The following is a 21551-nucleotide window of genomic DNA, read 5'->3' as shown; positions in this document are numbered from 1 at the left end:
TGACAAAGAAGCTGCAGCTGCTCTAGTGACCTGGAGTTTGGAGTATATTCTTTCATCATGGAGGTGTGGATGGGCATTGTCTTTGAGCTGATTCCATCTTGGGACATGATCCAAGCCACTGGGCTGGACAGTGATGTGATGCATCCAGGCTGACCTTGGTTTTCAGAGTTTGATTTTGCAGACCCCTTCTTTGTTCTTCTTCCTTTTCCTGGCTGGTGTTCCTGCCCTGGCATCCCCAGCAGAGGATGAACAAAAACATTTAGAGGAAATGAAACTCTCTTCCACTTACTAGTTATCTGGTCTCTTCTACAGAAAACAGTTTAGCTTAGCAAAGAGAAGGATAAGGTAGAGGTCATGCTTCCAGGTGCATAGTACTATGCCCAGCCCCAGATGTTGCTTTGTTGGCATTAAAGTGTGAGCCAGTACCAGGTGTGTCTGGGCTGTGCTGACTCTTCTTTCTTATCTCTAGATTTTAGCATTTCAGTATTTTGGCTTTCTCTTGCTGAGACTATAGTTGATCATCTGAGAGCTCCTCAAAGTCTCATGTGATTTAAGCAGATAGCTTTCATCCTTGGGGAACGAGTATCACCAGTGTTCATATCTTATGATTATGAGGTTCTTTTTTGTCTAACCCAACTCACTGTGCTTTGTAGAGAATCGGAACCTCCCCCTGCCCCCGGTCCCCACTGCCACAGGCATCTTGGTAAGTTGTTCCTATTGTTCATTTCAGTTTTTAAAATAAAACATTAGGGAATTTAATGTATTTAAGAAACCGTTCTGATGTGATGGTAATTAAGAGTTTAAACAGTGGTCTGTAAGGAGCTAGTTAAGGGTGAAGATTAACAAAATGTAAAAAAGCAAATCTTGACTTATAAGTTGTATGTAAAGAGGAGTGATATTTAAAATATTTAACAGATAGTGCAGACATCGCATCTAGTGAGCTTGGGCCACTGAGTCTTTGACAGCTTCTATAGGTAAAGAGTGTTTCAGCTTTTTCAACAGTGTGGCTATACCAGTGGAGGGTGGTGGCCGTGTGGGAGATGAGAGCAGCATCAGAATTGCTTTTAGCAGGCGTTCAGGGATGTTAGATCAGTTTCTTGCTTTTCTTCCTTTATCTCCATGCTGGAGGGACTTTGGTGGTGCTGGGCCCAAGGACCTCTTGGTGGGCGGTTGGAAAGTGTCGCATTTGAATTTAGGGTTGTCTGTTTGGAAAGTACCAAGACATGTGCCTTTGTTTAGAAAACATTGTAGTGTGACTGGCACCATCTCTCTCTTCACAGGGTTCCCAGTCTGCACCAGTGGCTTCAAGTTTTTCCTCTTCCCAGACTTAGGGAATCTGTCCATAAGCAGTCATTACAAGGATGTGTGCTCTACAGTGAATAGTTGGGCAAAATCTAAAGGTCCAACTGTAGGGAAATAGTCAAATAACAGTATATCCATGACGTGGATACTGTGCCTTTTAAAATTCATGAAGACACAATATTTCAGGATTCAGGAAAATGCTGAATGTGAAATGTTAGGTGGACAATAAATGAACCCCAAACTATAGGGAAGAGTAATAATAATAGTTATTAGTACAAGAACATACATTAAAAAATATTGTTAGCACTGACTATTGTTTGGTATAGGCCTGTGAGTAAAGTTAATGTTTTCCTATGTATCTTTCCACTCCCTAATACCCACTCATCCGTGCATATTAACTTGATGATTAGAAGTGTTCCGTTTAAGTATTGCATTTCTAAAATCCACTTTAGAATTTAAAAGTTATTTGTATAATCAGCGACTGAGTATGTTGAATTTGAACTTGGAGAAACACTTTTGGCGCTTGTGTTTATTGCCTGTAAAGGAAGCTGCTGACTTGGTGGAATAAAAATAAGAGCCTAGGTCAGCCGCTGATGCCGGTGCCTGGCCTTCAGACTGCAAGGGCTCCCAGAGGCCCTAATGGGCTTGTTGAAAGGCTCTCCTTGGCTTCTTATTAATGCCCCTCGCCGAGCCGGGCTCGGCTGTGCTGGCTAACCTTGTCAGAAGGTTACCGTGGCTCTCCAGGGCTCGGCTAATTTTAAACCTGGTGTGCTGGCCAGTGCAGTGGCGTGGCCCTGCACGGCGGGGACGCAAACGCACCTTGGGAGACACGGCTGAGGAAAGATGAGCCGCGTCCCTGGGTTTTTCTCGTCCTCCTGTAAGTGACCAGGCACGCTGAACAAGCAAAGACAGCTGGGATAATAATGAGAGCTTTTATGGTAAAAATCAGGATTCTTAAAGACCTTTTCGCCATGGCCTTGCTGGTTGATAATTGCACGGTGTGATGTGTCCCGCATGAGCTGTGTGAATTCTGACCGCACAAGCAGGAGTGAGGTGGATAAGGTTCTCTCTTCCGGGAACTAGACTTGGACTGTTTTTTAGAGTAGAATGGAACTGCCTCTCCTTGCACTATTTATATGGAGTTCTAAATTTATAGAGCTCAAAATCTGCTGGTAATTGGTTCCTTCTCTGAAATTTTTATTGATTTGATTGGAAGAGAGCTATTTCTTAAAAGTTGAAAAATAAAGCACACAGAATCTGCCTGTCTGCATGTCTGTCAGCTGCTGTTGGCTGCCACTAAGGTTGTCATTTCAAAGCTCCCTCCATCCCCCTTTCTAAGCATTTGCAAGAGAGTCCTCTTTAGAACACTGCTGTGCTATCTTAATACTCTGATATTTTAATAGGAAACATAAATCAGTAACTATAAAGTAATGTGACATTGGGGAACCTTTCTCCATCAAAATACACTTTTACCAGAAAAAAAAACCAAAAAAACAAAAACATAGAGAATCCCCTCCCTATTTTTTTTTTTTTTTTTTTTTTTTTTGTCTTTTTGCTATTTCTTTGGGCCGCTCCTGCGGCATATGGAGGTTCCCAGGCTAGGGGTCGAATCGGAGCTGTAGCCACCGGCCTACGCCAGAGCCACAGCAACGCGGGATCTGAGCTGCGTCTGCAACCTGCACCACAGCTCACGGCAATGCCGGATCGTCAACCCACTGAGCAAGGGCAGGGACTGAACCCGCAACCTCATGGTTCCTAGTCGGATTCGTTAACCACCGCGCCATGACGGGAACTCCCCCCTGTTTTTTATTTGAGGTTTTTTTTGTTTGTTTTTTTTTTTGGTCTTTTTGTCTATTTGTCTATTTGTCTTTTTAGGGCTGTACCCGCAGCACATGCAGGTTCCCAGGCTAGGAGTCTAATCAGAGCTGTAGCCTCTGGCCTACGCCACAGCCACAGCAATGGCAGATCGGAGCCACATCTGTGACCTACACCACAGCCAACAGCAGTGCCGGATCCTTAACCCACTGAGTGAAGCCAGGGATCGAACCTTTGTCCTCACGAATGCTAGTCAGGTTCGTTAACTGCTGAGCTGCAATGGGAACTCTGAAAAAAAAAATTTTTTTTTTTTTTGTCTTTCTTCCCTTTCAACACCTTCAGGCTGGGAATCTAGGGCATTCACAGCATCTTTCACACATAAAGGATTACAGTGAGAACCCTCACCCACCTGGTACACTGCCTGGCCTGGGGTTTACCTGCCCACTGGAAGAAGGGCATCTTTCCTTGTAGCTGGGTCAGTACTCACCCTCTTTTAAAACAGTTGCAAGGAGCCAATTAAAGAGGCATGGTGTGCAGAGTAAACCAAGATGAAAGCACGGTGGATAGAGATTCAGTAAACCTGCTAACTCCCTGCAGTGATTGAAGTTAACTTTGAAGTCCCCAGGCCAGGTCAGACCACATCAAGCCCGGCAGTGTTCCTGCACGAGGGTAGCGTAGGAGTGAACTGTGATTTTATTTTAGGAAAAGAAAAATGCATAAATGCTTTTTATTGGCCTTTTCTTTTTTGAAAATATGTCCTTCCTTCACTCAGCCTAATGAGCTCTGTCATGTTTGGATTTAGTTTTCAGAAAAATGAAGCTGAGAAATATCAGGAATTTGTTGAATGGGAAGACTTGTTGAAATCTTCATTGACCCACATCTGACTTTTATAAATAGTATTAAATAAGCAAACTTAAAAAAAAAAATTCCATCCTCCTCTTGCCTTAAACTAATGTTTTTAAAAGCATGTTCAAAGTAGTTAAGTATAATATAAATATAAGCTACTCTGAATTGGATACTAAATGAATGAGTTATTGCAGGGGCTGTAGTGGTGATGTTAAGAGTGTACTTATGAATTTAAAGTGCATTTTGTAAAACCCAGTTCCTCTTTGACTCAAACTCAAATGTCTGCTCTTTTCCCCCTGGTTTTCTCTTTCTCACCTTTTCCCTTCTGAGCTTGGCCTGGTGTAGGCCCTCTGTTATTTCTGTGGTAACCTGACACTTTGGCCAGCGACTTGCAGCCCCCAGGCCCCTGGGGGGTGAACTGGCTGTGAGCTGAAAAGGCAGGCTCCAGTCTCAGGCAGAGCAGCTGCTGCAGTAGGGCTAGAGGCCAGCAGGGCTGGGGGGCCGCGGGCTCGGGGCTGGGATGCCACAGTCTGGGGAGGAGGGGTGTGTGTCATCAGTTCAGACCTCAGCGACTGTGGCTTATTAGGTGACAGGCCCTACCCTGAGGTGGGGGCCAGCTGGTCAAGGGTTTTTGAAGACTGGAAGAGGTTTCAAAGCTACCGAGTTTTTAATTTCATTCTGCAGATCTGGTATGCCTGAGGCTGTCTTTGTGATTTCCGAGACAAAGATGAATTTCTTAATAGTCATGAAGATTGTATTAATATTTTATATTAATATTTTAATGTTAAACGAAATCGAACAATTTTATTGAGCTGGGGTGGGAATGAGGCACAGAAATGAATGGGACAGAGCCCCTGTCTTTGAAAATCTTCAGTGTAGCAGGAACAACAGATATATAAGCAGTAGTTATTAAGAGTTGTATATGTTGATTCAACAATTATTTGAGAAGCTGAAGTATGTTAGACACAGTTCTCAGGCATGTGTGTGCACACATACCCACTGATCTGAATCAGTAATGTATATAATGACTGACTACTGATGACTGAGACATCTGTACTTACAGGGATCATCTCATTTAACCTTTCAACAGGTAGATAATATTAACTCCCATTGTGCATGCGTGCATGCACACACACACACACACACACACACACACACACACACACATCTTGAGATGCAGCCAACAAGTGGAGAGCTCAAAATTAAAACCCCTGGGATTCTAAAATCTTATGTACTCTTTATATTTAAACATTTTAAACTGGCCATATAGCTGTGCATCAGATGCACAATGTACTCCCTGGAATTGTAGAGGTCCCCACAAAAGAAAGCATTTAGGCAAATACAAACATTTTTTGAGTTCCAGCAACTTGTGTGATATTGAGAGATGTTAAACATAGGAATGCCAACGAACTTACTGATTAGCTGGGAGACAGTATCTTAAGAGAAATTGCAGTGAAGCCTACCACATATGATGTTAAAGTTTGTTTAAGGTGCTCTGAGGACATAAGAAGTGACTTCTCCTAGCAGAGAAATCTGCCAAGGTTTCCTGGAAGAGAGATTGGTGGCTTTGGCCTTGAAAGGACCAGTAGACATTTATTAGATGGAGTTGGAGGTGAGAAAAGCATCTGTGCAGAGAGTCCCAGGTAGCTGAGGGGGTGAAGCAGGCAGCCTGCTATGTGGGGGCACCTTGGAGTGGTCCCTGGCTGGAATGGAGGGGACTGCACAGGTGCCTGAGAAGCAGGCTGGGGTCAGGTGGTTAAGGCCATGGGCATCTGGGTCCTGGAAGGTGTGGGCCTCTTCTGAAAGATTTTAAATGAGTGTGTTTTGATAAAAACCATATTTGCACTTTAGGGAAACGTCTCTGGCTAAAGAATAGCATGGAAGAAGCTGACTAAAAATATATCTGGGGATTCTAATTCAGTACTTTGGGCATCAAGGCTGAGGTCTGTATTTTTAAGAGGCCAGCTATGTCGTCTGGATGTACATACAGGGTTGACAACCTGGGGCAGGGTCAAGTCCTTGGTAGTGGCATTGTTGTGGGGGCTTAAGGGACAGCCCAGCTCAGAGAGAGGAGCTGAGGTCCTGCCTGAGAGACAGGAGCAAAGTCTTCTTGGTGATTGGAGAAGCTTGAGATGGCCCTCCTTTGGGTGCTGAGTCAGCCAGGTTCTCTGAGTAGCAGAAGCCCTCAGAAGGGGCTGAGGGCTTGGATTTCCTCACCCAAGGCCTGGAACATCCTTTTTGGATTTTCTTGGTGCTTTTAGACACAGATCCTTAATATAGAGAGGATACTTTGAAGGTATCAGTGCCCAGTATGCCAGGTCTGTGTGTATGTGAGGGTTTGGGTGACTTGGCCTCACCCTGTAAGTAGAGTCATCAATAGTCAGTTGGACTAAGGGGAAGTCAGTACCACGAATGTCTGGGAGAGGGAGGGCCTTAGTGGCATTTGGTAGGTATAATCGGAAATGGGTGTATTTTGATTAGAGAGAGGAGAGCCTTGCTCCTTTTCCAGGGTTAACAGAATCTGTAGAAGGAAGAGATCCTGGAGGAAATAAAAATCCCTCCCCTTTATTTTTATTTTTTCTAAAGCGACTCTGTGTGTGTGTGTGTGCGTGTGTGTGTGTGTGTTTTCAAGTGTGTCCAAGGATGCGTAAATGCTACAGGACTTCAGAACTATTGACTGAATCAGGTTGTGGCCTTTTGTCTTTTTTGTGTGATAGAAATAACTGGGGTGGGAGGTGTCTGGGGGAGGGAGGAGGAGTCCGGTGGCTGGTCTTATGGTCAAGGTCAGCTCTCCTTCAGAGCACCTTGGGCCCTAAGGAAATGGAGCAGACCTTAGGCTTGATTTCTGAATTGGATACCTCAGGCTCTCTGTCCATGACTGTCTTTGCCTGGGTGTCTTTGCCCTGCTGTGTGCCCTTGACGTGCTTATGGACTGCTTCGAGCTGGTCTTGTGCACACAGTAGGTGCTCAAGTAATTGTTAATTGGAGTGACTGGTGTATTGTCTAAAGAGGAACAGTACTTATTCTGCCCCAGCCAATTTTCAGCCCAAGTGTTGAGATTCTTTCTCCTGCTGAAGTTGCACTGGGTATAAACCAAGGAGCGAGTTTCAATTTGAAGGAGGGGGATGGGGGCGAGGGTGAGGCCTTAATTGGCTGGTGAATTTACATCTCTCTCAGTGTAAGACCTGTTTTACAGCTGTTCCATCTCTGTGTCATCATTAAATGGCAGATGTATGTCTCATTGGACGGGTGGGGACTTAATTGTTATTAGTGCAGACATTCATGAACAAGCAGTGTCACATATTTTTGGTTCATTTATACACTTGCTCATGTCGGCATTAGCTGGCATTCGCACGTTGGCCCTTTGCACATGTGTGTGTCAGTGTGTGGACATAGCAGTCTGATTCCCATGCTGGGTTCGAGACGACTGCACTGTCAGCTCAGGCCTTTTTAGAGACCAGGGAGATACGTGGAGTGTCCCACCACCAAGTCTGAGAGCCTTTGTTGGAAGAGCTGAGTGACTGGACAACTGAGCAGAGTTAATCCTGTGACCCTGGGCTGTTTACACAAGCACACCTGTATAAACTGTCACTGTCTTTTCATGGATTAAAACGCCTTTACAAATTTGGAATGCTTAAGGGATATGCCACCTTATAACACTTGAATGTGTTTAGAGAACTCTTTTGGCTTTGGACCACACTAAAGTGCTTTTGATGAAAAAATTTGGATTCCAAATGGATAAAATTGCTGTTGTTCATCCTTTATCTCTCCCCACCCCCAAATACACACACTAACACACACACAATCCCTTTAGGAGTTGCTTGCACACTCCTGGTATTGGTGGAGTTCTTGTTGCCTTTATATGAAACAACCCATACTTTTTCTTGCTGTGTGTGTGGCCCCTCATGATCTGGCTCAGCTTATTTATCTTCTGCTCCAACCTTTCTCTTTTCTTGCTTTGTCCTTTCTTGGCCACATCCCCTCCACAGGTACCCTTCTCTGCACAGGCCTCCCTGAGCTTTCTCATAATTGGCCCAGTAAGTTCTATTCAGGCTTTAAGACCAGGCTAAGCATCACCTCCCATGAGGCCCCTGTTGACCCAAGAGACAGAATCAGCCCCTGTTTCTGTGCTCCAACAGTACTTGGTTTATTAGTTTTTGGCATCTTATATTCAAGCACTTGTTCATTCATTTATTCACCGATGGGCTTGTTATTCTAGGCATCTGTTGGGTCATTATTTTTGGGGATCATTGACTGTGTGCCAGACTTTCATTAAATGCCAAGGGTAGGACAGTGACTAGATAATGGCTCTAAGCCTTAAAGATCTCACAAGCCCACAAAGTTGATAGCCGCAGAGACAGATCATTCCTATGCAGTGAGTGAGAGGGTTCATTTGTCCCGGAGAGCGAAAGTGCTCCCTGAAGGAAGGTGGAGGGCCGGCTTCCCATCCTGAAGGATAGTGCACTCACTTCCAGTTTTCCTGCTGGAAGGCTTCTCCTTGAGGGCAGGGAGGGTAGCAGGTTTATTTCCACCTCTCTGGTGCCTGGCACATGGGGAGACATGGGATGGGGAGTTTCAATAAATCTTTTACTGTATTGAATTGAAACGGATAATAAACAGAAAACAGAAATCATTTCCCCTTGGTAATCCTACACTTTTTTCAGAATGAATTAAAGGTAGCTTTAATGAATTAAAGCCTGTGAAATAGCATAAATTTCAAAGTAGGGAAAAGAAGGGGGTTGAGGTAAGGACCTAAAGTGGGTTTGGGAATGAAACCAAACTTACTGAGCACATAAGGTCTGTGCTTTCCCAGCCAGCTCAGTGCTCTTTGGCAGCCTGTGAGGAAGTCCAGTTGGGTGAGCACGAGGTGAGAAGCACGTGGTGTTTTGTTGGTTATCGAACTTTCCTTTGGGACCTTTGTAAAGAGCAGTCTGTGTGATGTGATGAAGGACATACTCGACTTCTTGGAGTACATCCAGTGACTAATTCATGGGATGTTTCTGAATATGCTGATGGCATCACGTAAAAGCATAATTCAATAAAAGCGGTTTGTCCAGAGCTTCTGGAATACACTTTCTTTAAGATGACTGTAGCATCATGAAGGGGCTGGAATAAACGGATAGTTCTACCTGCTGTTCTGTCTCATTCCTCTTTTATCTGGTGTCCTAATGCTACATGCCACTGCCTTCAGTCCTAGAGGTCACACAAGCTCTCTTTTCCCAAGGAGTTTTATGAGCGTGTGTTGGAAATCAAAAAATACGCATGTGTGATACAGGGTCAGGATCTATATGATCAGACCCATTAGAAATGGGTATGTAAAGTAAGAGAGGCCAGACCAACAAAAAATGCCAAGTCCTGATTTGTGATGCTCGAGAGGAAGGAAAGGAACAAAATCTGTTGTTGTGTGTTGTGTTCTTGGTCATCCTAGGTTGGCAGGAAAGAGGAGGGTTTTTTCCTTCTGAGCATGTTGGCACCTAGATTTTGGATCCTGGATGTGGTGCTGATGGTATTCACGTGGATCCACTGGATCTTCAGAGAGCATTTGAATGCCATTGTACCTGCTTGAAGAACTAGAACAGAGCTTGGACTTCACAGCTCGGCACTTTCAAATGTCATCTTGTTCCAGTTTTCCTTTTTGATTGGCTTATGACCCAGTCACAAGTGAACTGTGGATTTATCCGTTGTTGCTGTCCCCCAGCATGCTGTGTAATAATCCAGGGTAGATGAAGGCCTGGCCAGGATGGGAGAAACATCATAAATCATCGAAACTGGAGAAGGCAGCCCAGGACCATTCCTCTTTGTAGAGCAGGAAGTGCGGCTCCTGATGCAGCAGAGTTAGGGTTTCTCATCAGCCAAAGGAACAGCATCTGGGTAGGTCAGTTGCTGGGACTCAGAGTCACTCCAGAGCCAACATGTTATTAAGTTGGCTGGAAATGAGCTGGTGTAAAATTGAGTCTCCACCAGCTGGTGTGAGAAGGATGACACCCCAGGCATGACTTACAGACTCGCCACCCAGGGAACAGCACCTTGATTGCATGGAGGCCCATCTGTAGACATTCTCTGTGGTGTGGGGCTGAGACGGACCCTTTTGAAATGCTTGTCTTAGGGTTTCACCAAAGGCAGCACGTGTATGTATCTGGTTGATATCTTTTAAAATATGAACTGTCTACTTTTGATTTTTAATTTGTACTCATTTAAAATGCTGGGGCATCTTGATAGTCTGATGGTGAATCTTACTAATTAAAGAAGGTAACATTATTACCATAACTTCATGATTACGGAGTATTACTTTCCTGGTATTTGTTTTCTTTGTTTTTAGTAAGCATTAGGATCGGGTGAGTCTCCCTTAAATGTATGTTCCATCCTCAGACCTGTCGGAATTGAGAACTTAGTCTGGAGGTTTTCTTTGACTGTTACTCCTGGGAAAGGGCTCGTGAGTTTTTCTTTTGAATGGCTTACTGACAGCTACTTCCTGCTAACTCTTGTGGCTGTTATTTTTTTGTAACTCTTAGAGCATTAAAAAAGCTTCTGTTTCTGGCTTTGAAAAGTATCTCTCAAGGTTAAACAGCCCACCTTGCAGGGATCCATGCCTCAGGTGGAGATCATGTCATCCAGCTCATGCTCCCCTTGCAAGTGCACTGTGTGGATGGCAGATCTTTGCTTGGAATGGTCAGATGGAATAGGCTGCCTGGACCTGAGTGTGTGGCCTTGGCTTTTTGAAGGAGCCTACTGATGAAGGGGAGCAGTGATTAGCCCGCCTGGTGGTGAAGGGGAAAGGGAGAGGCGGGCATTTGCGTTCTCAGTGGCTAACAGATTCATTAAGGGCATGGGCCAGATGATTCCCTTAAAGGCTGGTAATATAGAACCACATAGCATGAAATCAATCAGAGCCTTTCTTGAGCTGTCACCTGGGCAAGTACTTAGGGCTGATGGAGCGGAGAATTAATCAGGGACTCTCAGGAGGGAAAAGCTAAGCCCTCTAATGGGGTGCTCAGCATCGGGGTCTTAGTGAAGAGGTATCGGCTTGTTGATGGATCCTGTTGATTTAGAAGTGATTTTTTGAAAATGATAAGGAGTAATTACTCCTTCCTGCTGAAATTAGAGGGAACCTATTGGGAACTGGAGCTTATGACACTGAGGCTTACTGGCTGCCACTGGCTACACACAGTGTGGCCTCATTTCTCAAGTGTCAGCAGTCCTTGGAAGTTGTGCTGTCTCTGACAGTGCCTTAATGATCTGTAGTTCCATCTCCGGAGGCAGCCTTCAAAATCCAGCCTGCCGACCTTCACCTGAATTTCTCAGGCCACTTGTGAGCACGTTTGGGTAGTGTCTGGAATGGTGGGAAAATAACTCATCCCATTTGCATATGCAAAAGTGATTAACCAACATTAGTGCCTGACATTCCTCCCAAGTACCCAAGGAGGTGAATCAATGTCATAACTATCCATTAGGCATTAATTAAACTGTGTTTGATTGTGTCAGTCATGGACCAACCTGAGAATTCAGCTCTGCCTACATTCTCTCTTTTGGAATCCAGCCTCCAGTGCACTGTCTCGCGAGGGTGTAGTTTGAGTCTGATATTCCTGTGAAATGTGCATTCTATCTGGAGCAGTGACTCTGCTAAGCATATATGACTTTGGTCTAACTAAATAAGATCCTGCAGGTGAAAGCTTCTAGCCTTGTGCGAAACCTGGTTCATTAAGAGAAGGTTGGCTTTGGATTTGTGGTACCAATTTACTTCAGAAGTGAAGCACCTTCTTTCCTAGCAGAGCAGCTTTTCTCTTTGGAGAGAAATTTGGGCTTTTATTAAGATCACAGTAACCTTCACACCATCAAATACCTGGTTGAGTTGTCTGCTACAAATATTGTTCCCAGTACGTGATTCTTTTTCTAAACCCTAAAATGGCTCTCACCTGTGCTTCCTTCCACATTCTTCTGAGCTCTTAGTAAATTTTTTCTCTCCTCTCAGTTCCACTTCTTATATGTCGCTTTTTTCATTCACTTATTCCCTCGAATTTGCGTTGCTGCCATTTTTTGCCTCTTCAGATTTCTTCCTTGCCCATCTCTTTTCGATTCCGGTCTTTACACCCTCCCTACATTGCCTCCTTTATAGCTTTTTCTTACAGCTGTCACCTTCTGGTTCTCATCTCCTCCAGTGGCCAAACGAAAAGGGACAGAGAGAAAGTGAAATATTTCATCTCAGAAATTACCATACCACTCAAAATCGTGGTACAAGTTTACCTGGAAGAAGCCCCAGACCACATTTGTCCCTTTGACACAGAATGACTCTTGGTAAATTAAAAAAAAGAAAAGAAAAAAAGAAATTGGATCACAGCCAACTCTTGGTTATCCAAGCTATGCCTGGAATAAGTCTGTCCTCTCACATCTTCCTGGTGTGCTGATTTCCTTTGGGGCTCTTAATAATCATTAAAACTTTGGCCAGAGTCAAGAGTGAGGAATGAGAAAGGAGCTGAATCTCTACTCTTCTTGTAGAGAGCTTGGGGATAAATTTAGTCAAAGAATGTTCACGTCATTTGGTTGTTGGTTCATTCTTTCTTTCTTTCTTTGAGTATTTATTATGGCAGGTACGGTGCTAGCACAGGGGATACGGTGGTGACTGCAGCAGCCCCTGCCCTCAAGGACATTGGGAAGTGGCGGGGGTAGGGGGTGGGATCAATAACAAACCACCTTGCACTAAATTCTATTATAGGTAGTCTGTGGGAGCACAGGGTAAAAATGACTGATGAAGTTGGATCTCCTTCAGATGGAAACTATGGCATGTGGGGGGCTGTAAGTCCTATGTCATCCTGGGTTACTCAGGTGAGGACAGAGTCTTCTCATCCAGCTCTTTTCTTGCTGCTTTAAAGAGTATGAAGACATTGACTAAAATAAGCTGTATGGATTTTTTTTTTCTTTTTTCTTTTTGGTCTTTTTAGGGCTGCACCCGGGGCATATGGAGGTTTCCAGGCTAGGGGGCGAATCAGAGCTGTAGCCGCCTACGCCATAGCCACAGCAACTCGGGATCCGAGCCACGTCTGCAACCTACACCATGGCTCATGGCAATGCCAGATCCTTAACCTACTGAGCGAGGCCAGGAATCGAACCCACAAGCTCTTGGTTCCTAGTTGGATTTGTTAACCACTGAGCCACAATGGGAACTCCCAAATGAATTTTTTTTTTTTTTTAGATTCTCACATTCATGACATTTATTAATTATGAGGATTAGTTAAAACGAACCCTTTAATTTAAGAGCTCTTAAATCACCCATAAGTGGGTGAGATGCTTACACAATGAGAGACCCATAGGAATTAAGATGAAGGGAGCAGCTGATTGTTGTCATACCACCTGTGCACACATCCCTTGAATAAAGTTGGTGTCGGAAGCACCTGCATTTGACTGTCTTCCCCGAGACTTTTCTTCTTCCCCTAGACTTTTGTATTAATATATGTACAGGTTGGAAGTTCCTGTTGTGGCTCAGTGGTAACAAACCCCACTAGTATCCGTGAGGATGCGGGTTCCCTCCCTGGCCTCACCAGTGTGTTGAGGATCCAGCGTTGCTGTGAGCTGTGGTGTAGGTTGCAGACTCGGCTCGTATCTGGCGTGGCTGTAGCTGCGGTGTAGGGCAACAGCTGTTGCTTCAATTCCACCCCTAGCCTGGGAACTTTCACATGCCACAGGTGCAGCCCTAGAAAAACCAAATGATAGTAATATTAATAATAAAAATATGCATAGGTTGACTATGTTAATGATGTCATTGCCATGGGCTCATGTTACCCGTCTTGAAGTGTCAATGAGTAATTGTGAGAGAATGATCCTTTTAGGGAGTGTGGCTCTTGGGACAGTTGGCAGGAATATTGGGGTCACTGGTGACATTTATTTTTGGAGTTTATTCTGGTGTGACTGGAAAGAGTTTCAGGGAAAAAAAAAAGCTTTTAGAAAAGTGTTAATGATGGAAACTGAGGCATATGGAGGCTGCTGGAATGATACACAGAATATTTTCAGCAAATAAGAGTTCCTTTCACACTTTGCTTTTAGGCATTCATTTTGGTTTAGGATTATTTCTCTGCGCCAGACCTCCCAGAAGAATATGAAAACTATTGAACATGAGCATTCAAAGTAGAGGTGTTTGTTACCAATTAAAATTTTCCTTTTAGGCCTCTGAATACTTTAAGGAAGAGGATCCTTTAAATTTAAAGTTCTCTAAAAACTTTAAGAAAGACGACCCCTTTGTTTATTTCCCAAGGGAACCATTAGGGAAGCTCCTTCATTTCTTTACCTTCTTATCATCAATGGGTGTTTGGACATCCCCAGGTAGGTAGGTACTGCTCCAGAGATGATAGACTTGAAAACATCATCATTCATGGTTTTACAGATGACAGAGCAGCTTCTCTCAGTATCTCACTGAATGTTCAGGGCAACTCGGTGGGGTAGAGGCCCTCCACCCTATAATGATTTTTCTATATGGGGATTGCATTTAATTTATAATTTCCATTTTATAAATTAAAACCTGAGCTTTTTCAGGCTAATTTAGTCTGGGCTGCCAGACTAAATTAATAGGTGAGCTAAGTTTGGAACCCAGATCAGTTTGACTCTTAATACCACACCCCTATCCCCACCTCCCCAATGTTGTGTTCTTCTTCATTACTGAAGTGAGTGAAAGTTGACTCCCTTGCTTAAAGGATGTATGAGGAGGTAAGAACATCACTTCTCCAGGCACAGATATTCTATGTACAGTTCACTTGATTAGCTCTTGTGGTTGGTTATGATCAGGTGCTTGTTACTATACCTTCTTCAGAAGCTGGGTAGATTAGGTGGTAGTTAACCAATTCTACACATTTTTTAGGATACTCCTAATGTGTGGCTGATTCTCTCAGAGCCACTAGGTTTCCAGGATGAGCTGGATTTTGAGCCGGCCTGTATTGAATGCCAGAATGGTTATTTCGGTATCCAGTATGGGCAACTTTTCTCAGCCAGCCCCAGTCTTGTGATTGGAAAAACTCTGCCCATACAGAGCCTCATCTTACAGTTGGGTTGTAAAACCAAGGGCCTGTATAAATCTGTGGGTTATGTATCTGGTAGCTTCTGGGGTTGTGTCCTGGCCCCTGTCCAGAGTAGGTAATTCCATCCTGCTGAGCTCCAGTAGACCAATCTTAAGAACCTGGACACTCAGTTCTTCCCTTTGCAGTAAATGAAGCAAGACATGAGCATTTAGAATAGCACCTGTGCTTCCTGAGTGAGTGGATCAGTTAATGCTAGTTAACATTGCATTCCCCAAACAATCGAGATTCGACCCTTAGCTTTAGAGGTAACTTGAAGGGGTGGTCTGCAAGATTCCGCTGCCTGTTCTTATAAGGCAGTCTACTACTTGTTGAACAATTCAGCTAGCAGGGAGATTTTCCTCACAGTGAGCCACAATTTTTGAAACGTCCACTGAGCGGGTCTAACGCCCTCTGCATGTGTAACCCCTTCAGAAGTTGGTGTCTGGAGTTCCCGTCGTGGCGCAGTGGTTAACGAATCCGACTAGGAACCATGAGGTTGCGGGTTCGATCCCTGCCCTTGCTCAGTGGGTTAAGGATCCGGTGATGCCGTGAGCTGTGCTGTAGGTTGCAGACGCGGCTCGGATCCTGCGTTGCTGTGCCTGTGGCATAGGCTGGCAGCTACAGCTCCGATTAGACCCCTAGCCTGGGAACCTCCATACGCTGTGGGAGCGGCCCAAGAAATGGCAAAAAGACAAAAAAAGAAAAAAGAAGTTGGTGTCTGAGGACACTAAGCTTGGCAATTATGATTTAGAAAGTTTTTTTTTTTTTTTTTTTAACCAGTTTTGAGCCACAGGCTAAGGCTAAAAATAATGGACTTTAATTGAGTAAATACAAATTCCTGATTTTAGCTTCTAAACCAATTGTTTCAAGAGTTGAAATTCAGAAACAGCACTTGGAAGGTGGGGGCTTAGAGGTTTTGTGGATTATAGTCCACCTCTGAGAGTCATTTGTGGAAGGTTGTGGACACACTGGGCTGGGGAAGAGGGATGATGTGAATTGTGTCTAGTCTGTAACAAGGTCAGGAGACCAGGGGGCTGCTCTGGTCATACCTAAATGGGTGTCTTGGGGAAGATTTGCTTCCCCAAGTGATGGGTAGAACTCAAGGATGGATAGAAGTTAACCGAGAGATGCGTTTTACCTAATAGATGGAAGAATTTAAACATGTTAGTACAAAGGAGGTGGCATTAGGAAGGCAGTGGGTCCTTGTTTGGTGATGTTTAAGCCTTAGGACCAGTTGATGAGAAGTGTCCAGAGGGACTTTTCAGCCATTGGATTCGGGGTGTTTTGGTGTTTTGGTCTCGAGGTGCTGAGGCTTTCAATTACGTGGTAATGTTCTTTTTAGTTGAATAAGGATTCTTGGTACCCTGGATTCCATCCCGCTGCCATAGTGGTTGAGCGCTGGACACATCTGCAGTTTAATCTTAAAAAGTGGCTTCCTGGGCGAGTTCATCCTGCTGTGAGCTGTCGGGAGTTGAAGAACTGCCCTCTGGTTTTGTTTGTTTTGTTTTGTTTAATTTTGGGGTAAAGTGGAGAAGGAGAAGGTGGCCAGCTAGCCACTGCTCAAAGAGTTCACTGGCATTCTCATAATTTCTCTAATAAACTACTTCGGAGCTAGAACAGACTCTACAGTAGCGTACAGTACAGGTCTAATTTTATAAGACTCTTAGATCTCAACAACAACAAAAAAACTGCAATAATTTGAGAATTCAAAAGGCCCACGCTGCAGGCATTGTAGCGTTCATCTTGGGGGTCAGTCACACAACCGTTCCTTGTGGCATAATTTATACCTTTAACATTTGGCAATTTTTAAAGTCCTATGTCATTGTGCATGTGTCAGTAAGAAGCAGTATTTTCTTTGAAAGATGGATCCATGGCAGCGTTTTAAGTCAGACAACCTAAGGGTTTCTTTTATCCAGGTGCTGCCAAATCTAAAAAGCTGTCAGGGTCCAGAGCCAGAAGCACCCACTAGTTATACCATTTATTGTGTAATGTCCTTGTCCTTCATAGTTTCTGCAGCTGGGAATCTGTTGATACAAACAGGTGAGGAAGGGCAGGCGAAAGGGGTGCTGTTGGGAGAGGGAGGGAATGGAGACCGGCCGCTTGCTCTCAGGGGTGACTGCACTGGTGTATGGAACAGTGCCTGGTGCCTAGTGGGGCCACCCGAATCAGCTTCCCTGCTGGCTGCATTGCATGATTTTTTGTAATGTTGCCAGGACTTGAGGAGGCAGGAGGAGGTAGAATGGTGGTTACACCCTGTGCCTTCTGTCTTCCAGTCAGTCCCCAGGAGTAGTTCATATCCCCCTTTTGGGGAAGGCTTTGAATTGGTGATCTGATGCCTTTTCAACAAAGGAATATTGATATGTTAGTGTGCAGACAGCAGGGGGTACTGGATTAGATCATTTTCACATTGGCGTGTGTGTGCCAGTTTGACATTTGTTTGGAGAGCTTATCCTTTTATGACCATAGGTTACATGCATAATTTAAGGAGAATGAATCTTTGAGAAAGATTTCTGTTGATTCTGTAATCTTCAGTGCTGCAGGAAAATAAATGAAAGCCTCCCCCACAGTTTTCATGTGATCAGGAATTCCAAGGAGGCTACCACATGAAGTGCCCCATGTGGGTGTGAAACATTTCTGCACATGTGCTGGCCACTCCTGGGAGTTGTTGCAGGGAAGGCAGGAATGGGGACAGAGGTGGTCCTTGCTTCTAGAAGCTGAGAGTGGCAAAGTGACCTGACTGTTCAGGGTAAAAAGCCCTGAGGATAAATGCTTTAGAACAGCAGGTCCAGGTCAGCTGATATTGCTGTCTGTAGAATGAGTATTTGTCGTAACAAAACAATCTCCCTTCTTCCGCCCTCCATTCTGCCACTGTCTTGCATCTTGGGGATCCCAGTGACAGATTCTGGGGCGGTTTGACATTTCAGAGATATACCAGTTGCCACAGTAAGGCAGACATTTTTTTGTTTTACTCTAGTTGCTTTTAAACAACTTGTTCTGCTCCAGAGATTTGATTATCATCAAGCAAAGTGCTCCTGGAAGATAGTAGGTACTTAGCAAGTGGTTTTGCATGATTCAACTTGCAACTCTGAGTACTATTCTCAGGTGAAAATTTCCTGTCATCTGTAACCCCGCATCTGCCTGCCATTGCACTTCTGTATGAGCATCTAGCGTGACCCATAACAAAAGCCACTTGGACCTCAAAATTCCGTATTCTCTCCTAGGAATTACTCTTCACCTGAAGTTAGCGGCTGAAGACTATGCAGCAGAACCAGCGAGAGCAGTACATTGATGGTATCTTTTGATTTCTCTCTTAGGTTTATTTTCTTGAAAAGGCTCCAGGCTTCGGCTTGGAAAATCCGGCCGCCAAAATTGAGCCCAGCAGCTGGAGCGGCAGTGAGAGCCCTGCCGAAAATATGGAAAGGATGAGTGACTCTGCAGATAAGCCCATTGACAATGATGCAGAAGGGGTCTGGAGCCCCGACATTGAGCAGAGCTTTCAGGAAGCCTTGGCTATCTATCCACCATGTGGGAGGAGGAAAATCATCTTATCAGATGAAGGCAAGATGTATGGTAAGTGATCTGAAATGCTCCCTTGAAATGCTGTGACCTGCTTTTGTGGTAAGGGATCATTGTAGCTAGCCTCCTACTGAGATCCATTCCTTGTATTGGGTTGCATGATCTTGGTAGAATTTTAGTTGGCTGTCCAGGGGACAAATCTCAGCTGAAGAGGAGAGTCAGTAAAGGACCACTGGGAAATCATTCCTTGGTTTTTCTTCTTTACATCAAAAGCTCTCAAGGATTAGGTAGGTCTTTGCAGTGGCGTATGCAGACACCAAACGTGGAGGCTAGTTCTTCCGAGTATAAGCCCTTGCTAGAGGAAGCCCCAGATAACGATGGGGGCTCCATAGAAATGGGGCTTGGTACTGTCAGATCGAGCAAGCTAGATTTTTATATATGAAATCTACTCATGTTTAAAAGCCAGAACATTTTTTTTTTTTTTAATTTTAACCCTGTATAGGCCAGATAAAACATGTCCCATGGACTTGATCAGACCTTGGACCCACCAGTTCACTGCTTTGTTGCCAGTTTGCAGCTGAATGGCCACACAAGGCAGTGACCTCCAGATTATTCTCACCAGTCCCCTCTTTACATGGTGGCCCCTCAAAGTGTGTTCTAAACCCCAAGATTGCCCAAGAGGATGAGACCAGTTGACCAGATGGCTGGGGATTCCAAAGATGGCAGCATGCACCCATCCAATAGCCTGGGGTTTGGCCATTGGGTTTGGATGTGCCCTGCACCTTCTACAAAGGCTTCCAGCTGCTGACCTGTACTTTTTGGCACCTTACCTTTTGGGAGGCAGATGGCAGGTGGTTGTGTGTACATTCTCCTTGTCTAATTGGGCACATTGAGTTGACAGAGTTTGCACTGTGGCTGAGTCTAAAGAGATGCAAACAAATAACCTAAACTCAAAGAGAACTGGCTCAGCAGCCTACCAGAGGTTGTTAACTTATCATGGGAGTGATTTATTTCTAAATAATTTGAAAGCTCTTCCATAATAGGGTGTTGTACCTTTAATACTGCACTTCCTCTACCAGGAGCTGTAGGAGGCTGCAGTGCAAACTAGCACACGCTGCTAAGGGGAAAGCAGATGGTGGTGCAGCTGCCACCAGCTGTGTCCCCCCACCCTGCCCTCCCCCCTCTCCAACTTGGATGATGTAATGGAAACAAGGAAAATTTTGCTTTCTGCAGCATCGGAGTCTCTCTCTCTCTTGGCCAGTTGGTGTCACACACAGGGGAGAGAGAGAGAACCCAAACCTTCAGTATTTGTTTTATGCTCTCATGTGATCCTTTGTAGCCAAAGAAGCTTCTTCGTGTCTAGTAAAATGGACTCAGGATGAAACATCTCAGCTGCTGTGGGTAGAAGGTTTCAGGGCCTTCCATTTTCTGTGTGCTTCTATCTTTCCTGGGCTACCCTTCCTCAGCTTGTCTCTTTGCTTTCAGAGTCTTGGTTTCATACCAAAAAAATACAACATCCTGATTTTAAAGGCAGAGTAAAGCACTTTAATCTTTGAGCCTTCTTTGAAGCTGACTTTACTAGGATTAGTGAAGGTGGCTTCGGGCCACTCTACCTTGTACTCCCTTTTGTTTATCCAGCAATTGTTTTAATCTAAAATACTGCCCTAGTGTTGGACACGCTGGTTGAGAATAACTGATGCCTTTCATTTCTCACTGGGAATACTGGGAAAGGCACTGGCTCTTTAGGAACCAGATTTTCAGACTAATGATAAGAACAGAATTCCAAGCAAAAGTTAATTTTTTTCAACTCCAATTTGGATTTTTTTCTCCGTTGATTTTACTTTTGGGGTAGCAGCCATGGTAGATTGGAGCAGTTTGCCTAGAACTGCATTACAAGAATAATTTGTAAAAGTAGTTGTGTAAGAGCCACTGTTGGTAATTGAGAGTCAGAGGCAGCAGGCTAGGAAGAAGACCTGTGAGAAGGTTTGGATTTGAGTGGTCTACCACCAGTGAACTTGAGCAGTCCTAGCTTCAGTCCGTGTCTGGCTTTTCTCCCCCCTGTACAAAAAGAGGGTAAAAGTAGATGATGTCCATGGTCCTTGGGACGTGCGCACTTTATGATGCTGTGATTTTGTGACTTGTACCTCAGTGAGAATGGTCAATCTGTTGACAAATATGGCTCTAGTTGTAGAGCATGTCTTTAATACCGAGAGTAAGCAGGTCCTGAGACCACACATTCTCAATGTACAAATTCTTCTTTCCCTGAAATCTCCATTATGTTTACTAGCTGTGTTGGTGTCCAGCTTAATTAGGGGCCATTGTTTTGAGCAAGCAGCAATAGGAATTATAATTAGAAGATTGTGTGTCCTGATTGGGATACAGGAGATGCATTTGCTGCAGTGGCACTGAAGCCACCTGCCTCTCCAGGCCTCTTCCGTTCTTTGGTCAGAGTGGTAGAGCTTTGCTTCTGCTGCTGCTTTGGAAAGGAAACATGGTAGTTATCAGGTCTGTGGGTGATGGAGACTAGAACTCTTAAGGGGAGCTGTCCCACATGCCTGGGAACCGTCTGTGACCTGCCTGAAATTTTAAGGACAGAGGGTTGATTTGGGAGCCTCCACAGTGAGATCCTAGGCCTCAGAAAATTGAGTCATGTGAGCAGTGTGGGGCCAGAGCTACTGTTCCTTGGCTTCTGGCCTGTTCCCCATCTTACCACACATGAATCAGGACACAATCCAGACCAGGAGTCATCTCTGAAAGTCCTAAGAGCATGCTTTTTCTCTTAAACATTTTGAAAATGAAAACATAGAAAACATTTTGGGTTCCAAGGAGTAAAATCAAAATAATTTAATACCTTTTAGTGAAATACCAAGTGTATTTGACTTGAGGGGGTTATTCCGATCTTTCTGAGGGCCTGTAGAGTATTGTGATGTCACTAATCCGGAGCCTTTGGAGAAGCAAGGTCAAGTGCAGTGCTGATTTATTTTGGTAATGAAATCTCCTCTGTGGTTGGCAGTAGGGCAAATGCAGTCTTAT

General features: G+C 44.4%; 1 protein-coding gene across 6 annotated transcripts in view; it reads left to right on the top strand.

Annotated features, from left to right (window-relative positions):
- TEAD1 (TEA domain transcription factor 1) overlaps window positions 1-21551 on the top strand; it is a 275134-nt gene that overhangs the window by 75334 nt on the left and 178249 nt on the right. For all 6 annotated transcript variants that reach the window (NM_001435256.1, NM_001435255.1, NM_001435257.1 and 3 more), the window contains 1 exon segment: window positions 18317-18572. In NM_001435256.1, coding sequence (NP_001422185.2) covers window positions 18371-18572 — 202 coding nt within the window. In that variant the 5' untranslated portion in view covers window positions 18317-18370.

The sequence above is a fragment of the Sus scrofa genome, chromosome 2 (genome assembly GCF_054392235.1).
Source record: "Sus scrofa isolate SSC_HxYL_T2T_F1_AM1 chromosome 2, Sscrofa_HxYL_maternal_Yorkshire_Landrace_v2.0, whole genome shotgun sequence".
Classification (NCBI taxonomy): domain Eukaryota; kingdom Metazoa; phylum Chordata; class Mammalia; order Artiodactyla; family Suidae; genus Sus; species Sus scrofa.
This window is presented reverse-complemented; position numbering and strand designations above follow the sequence as displayed.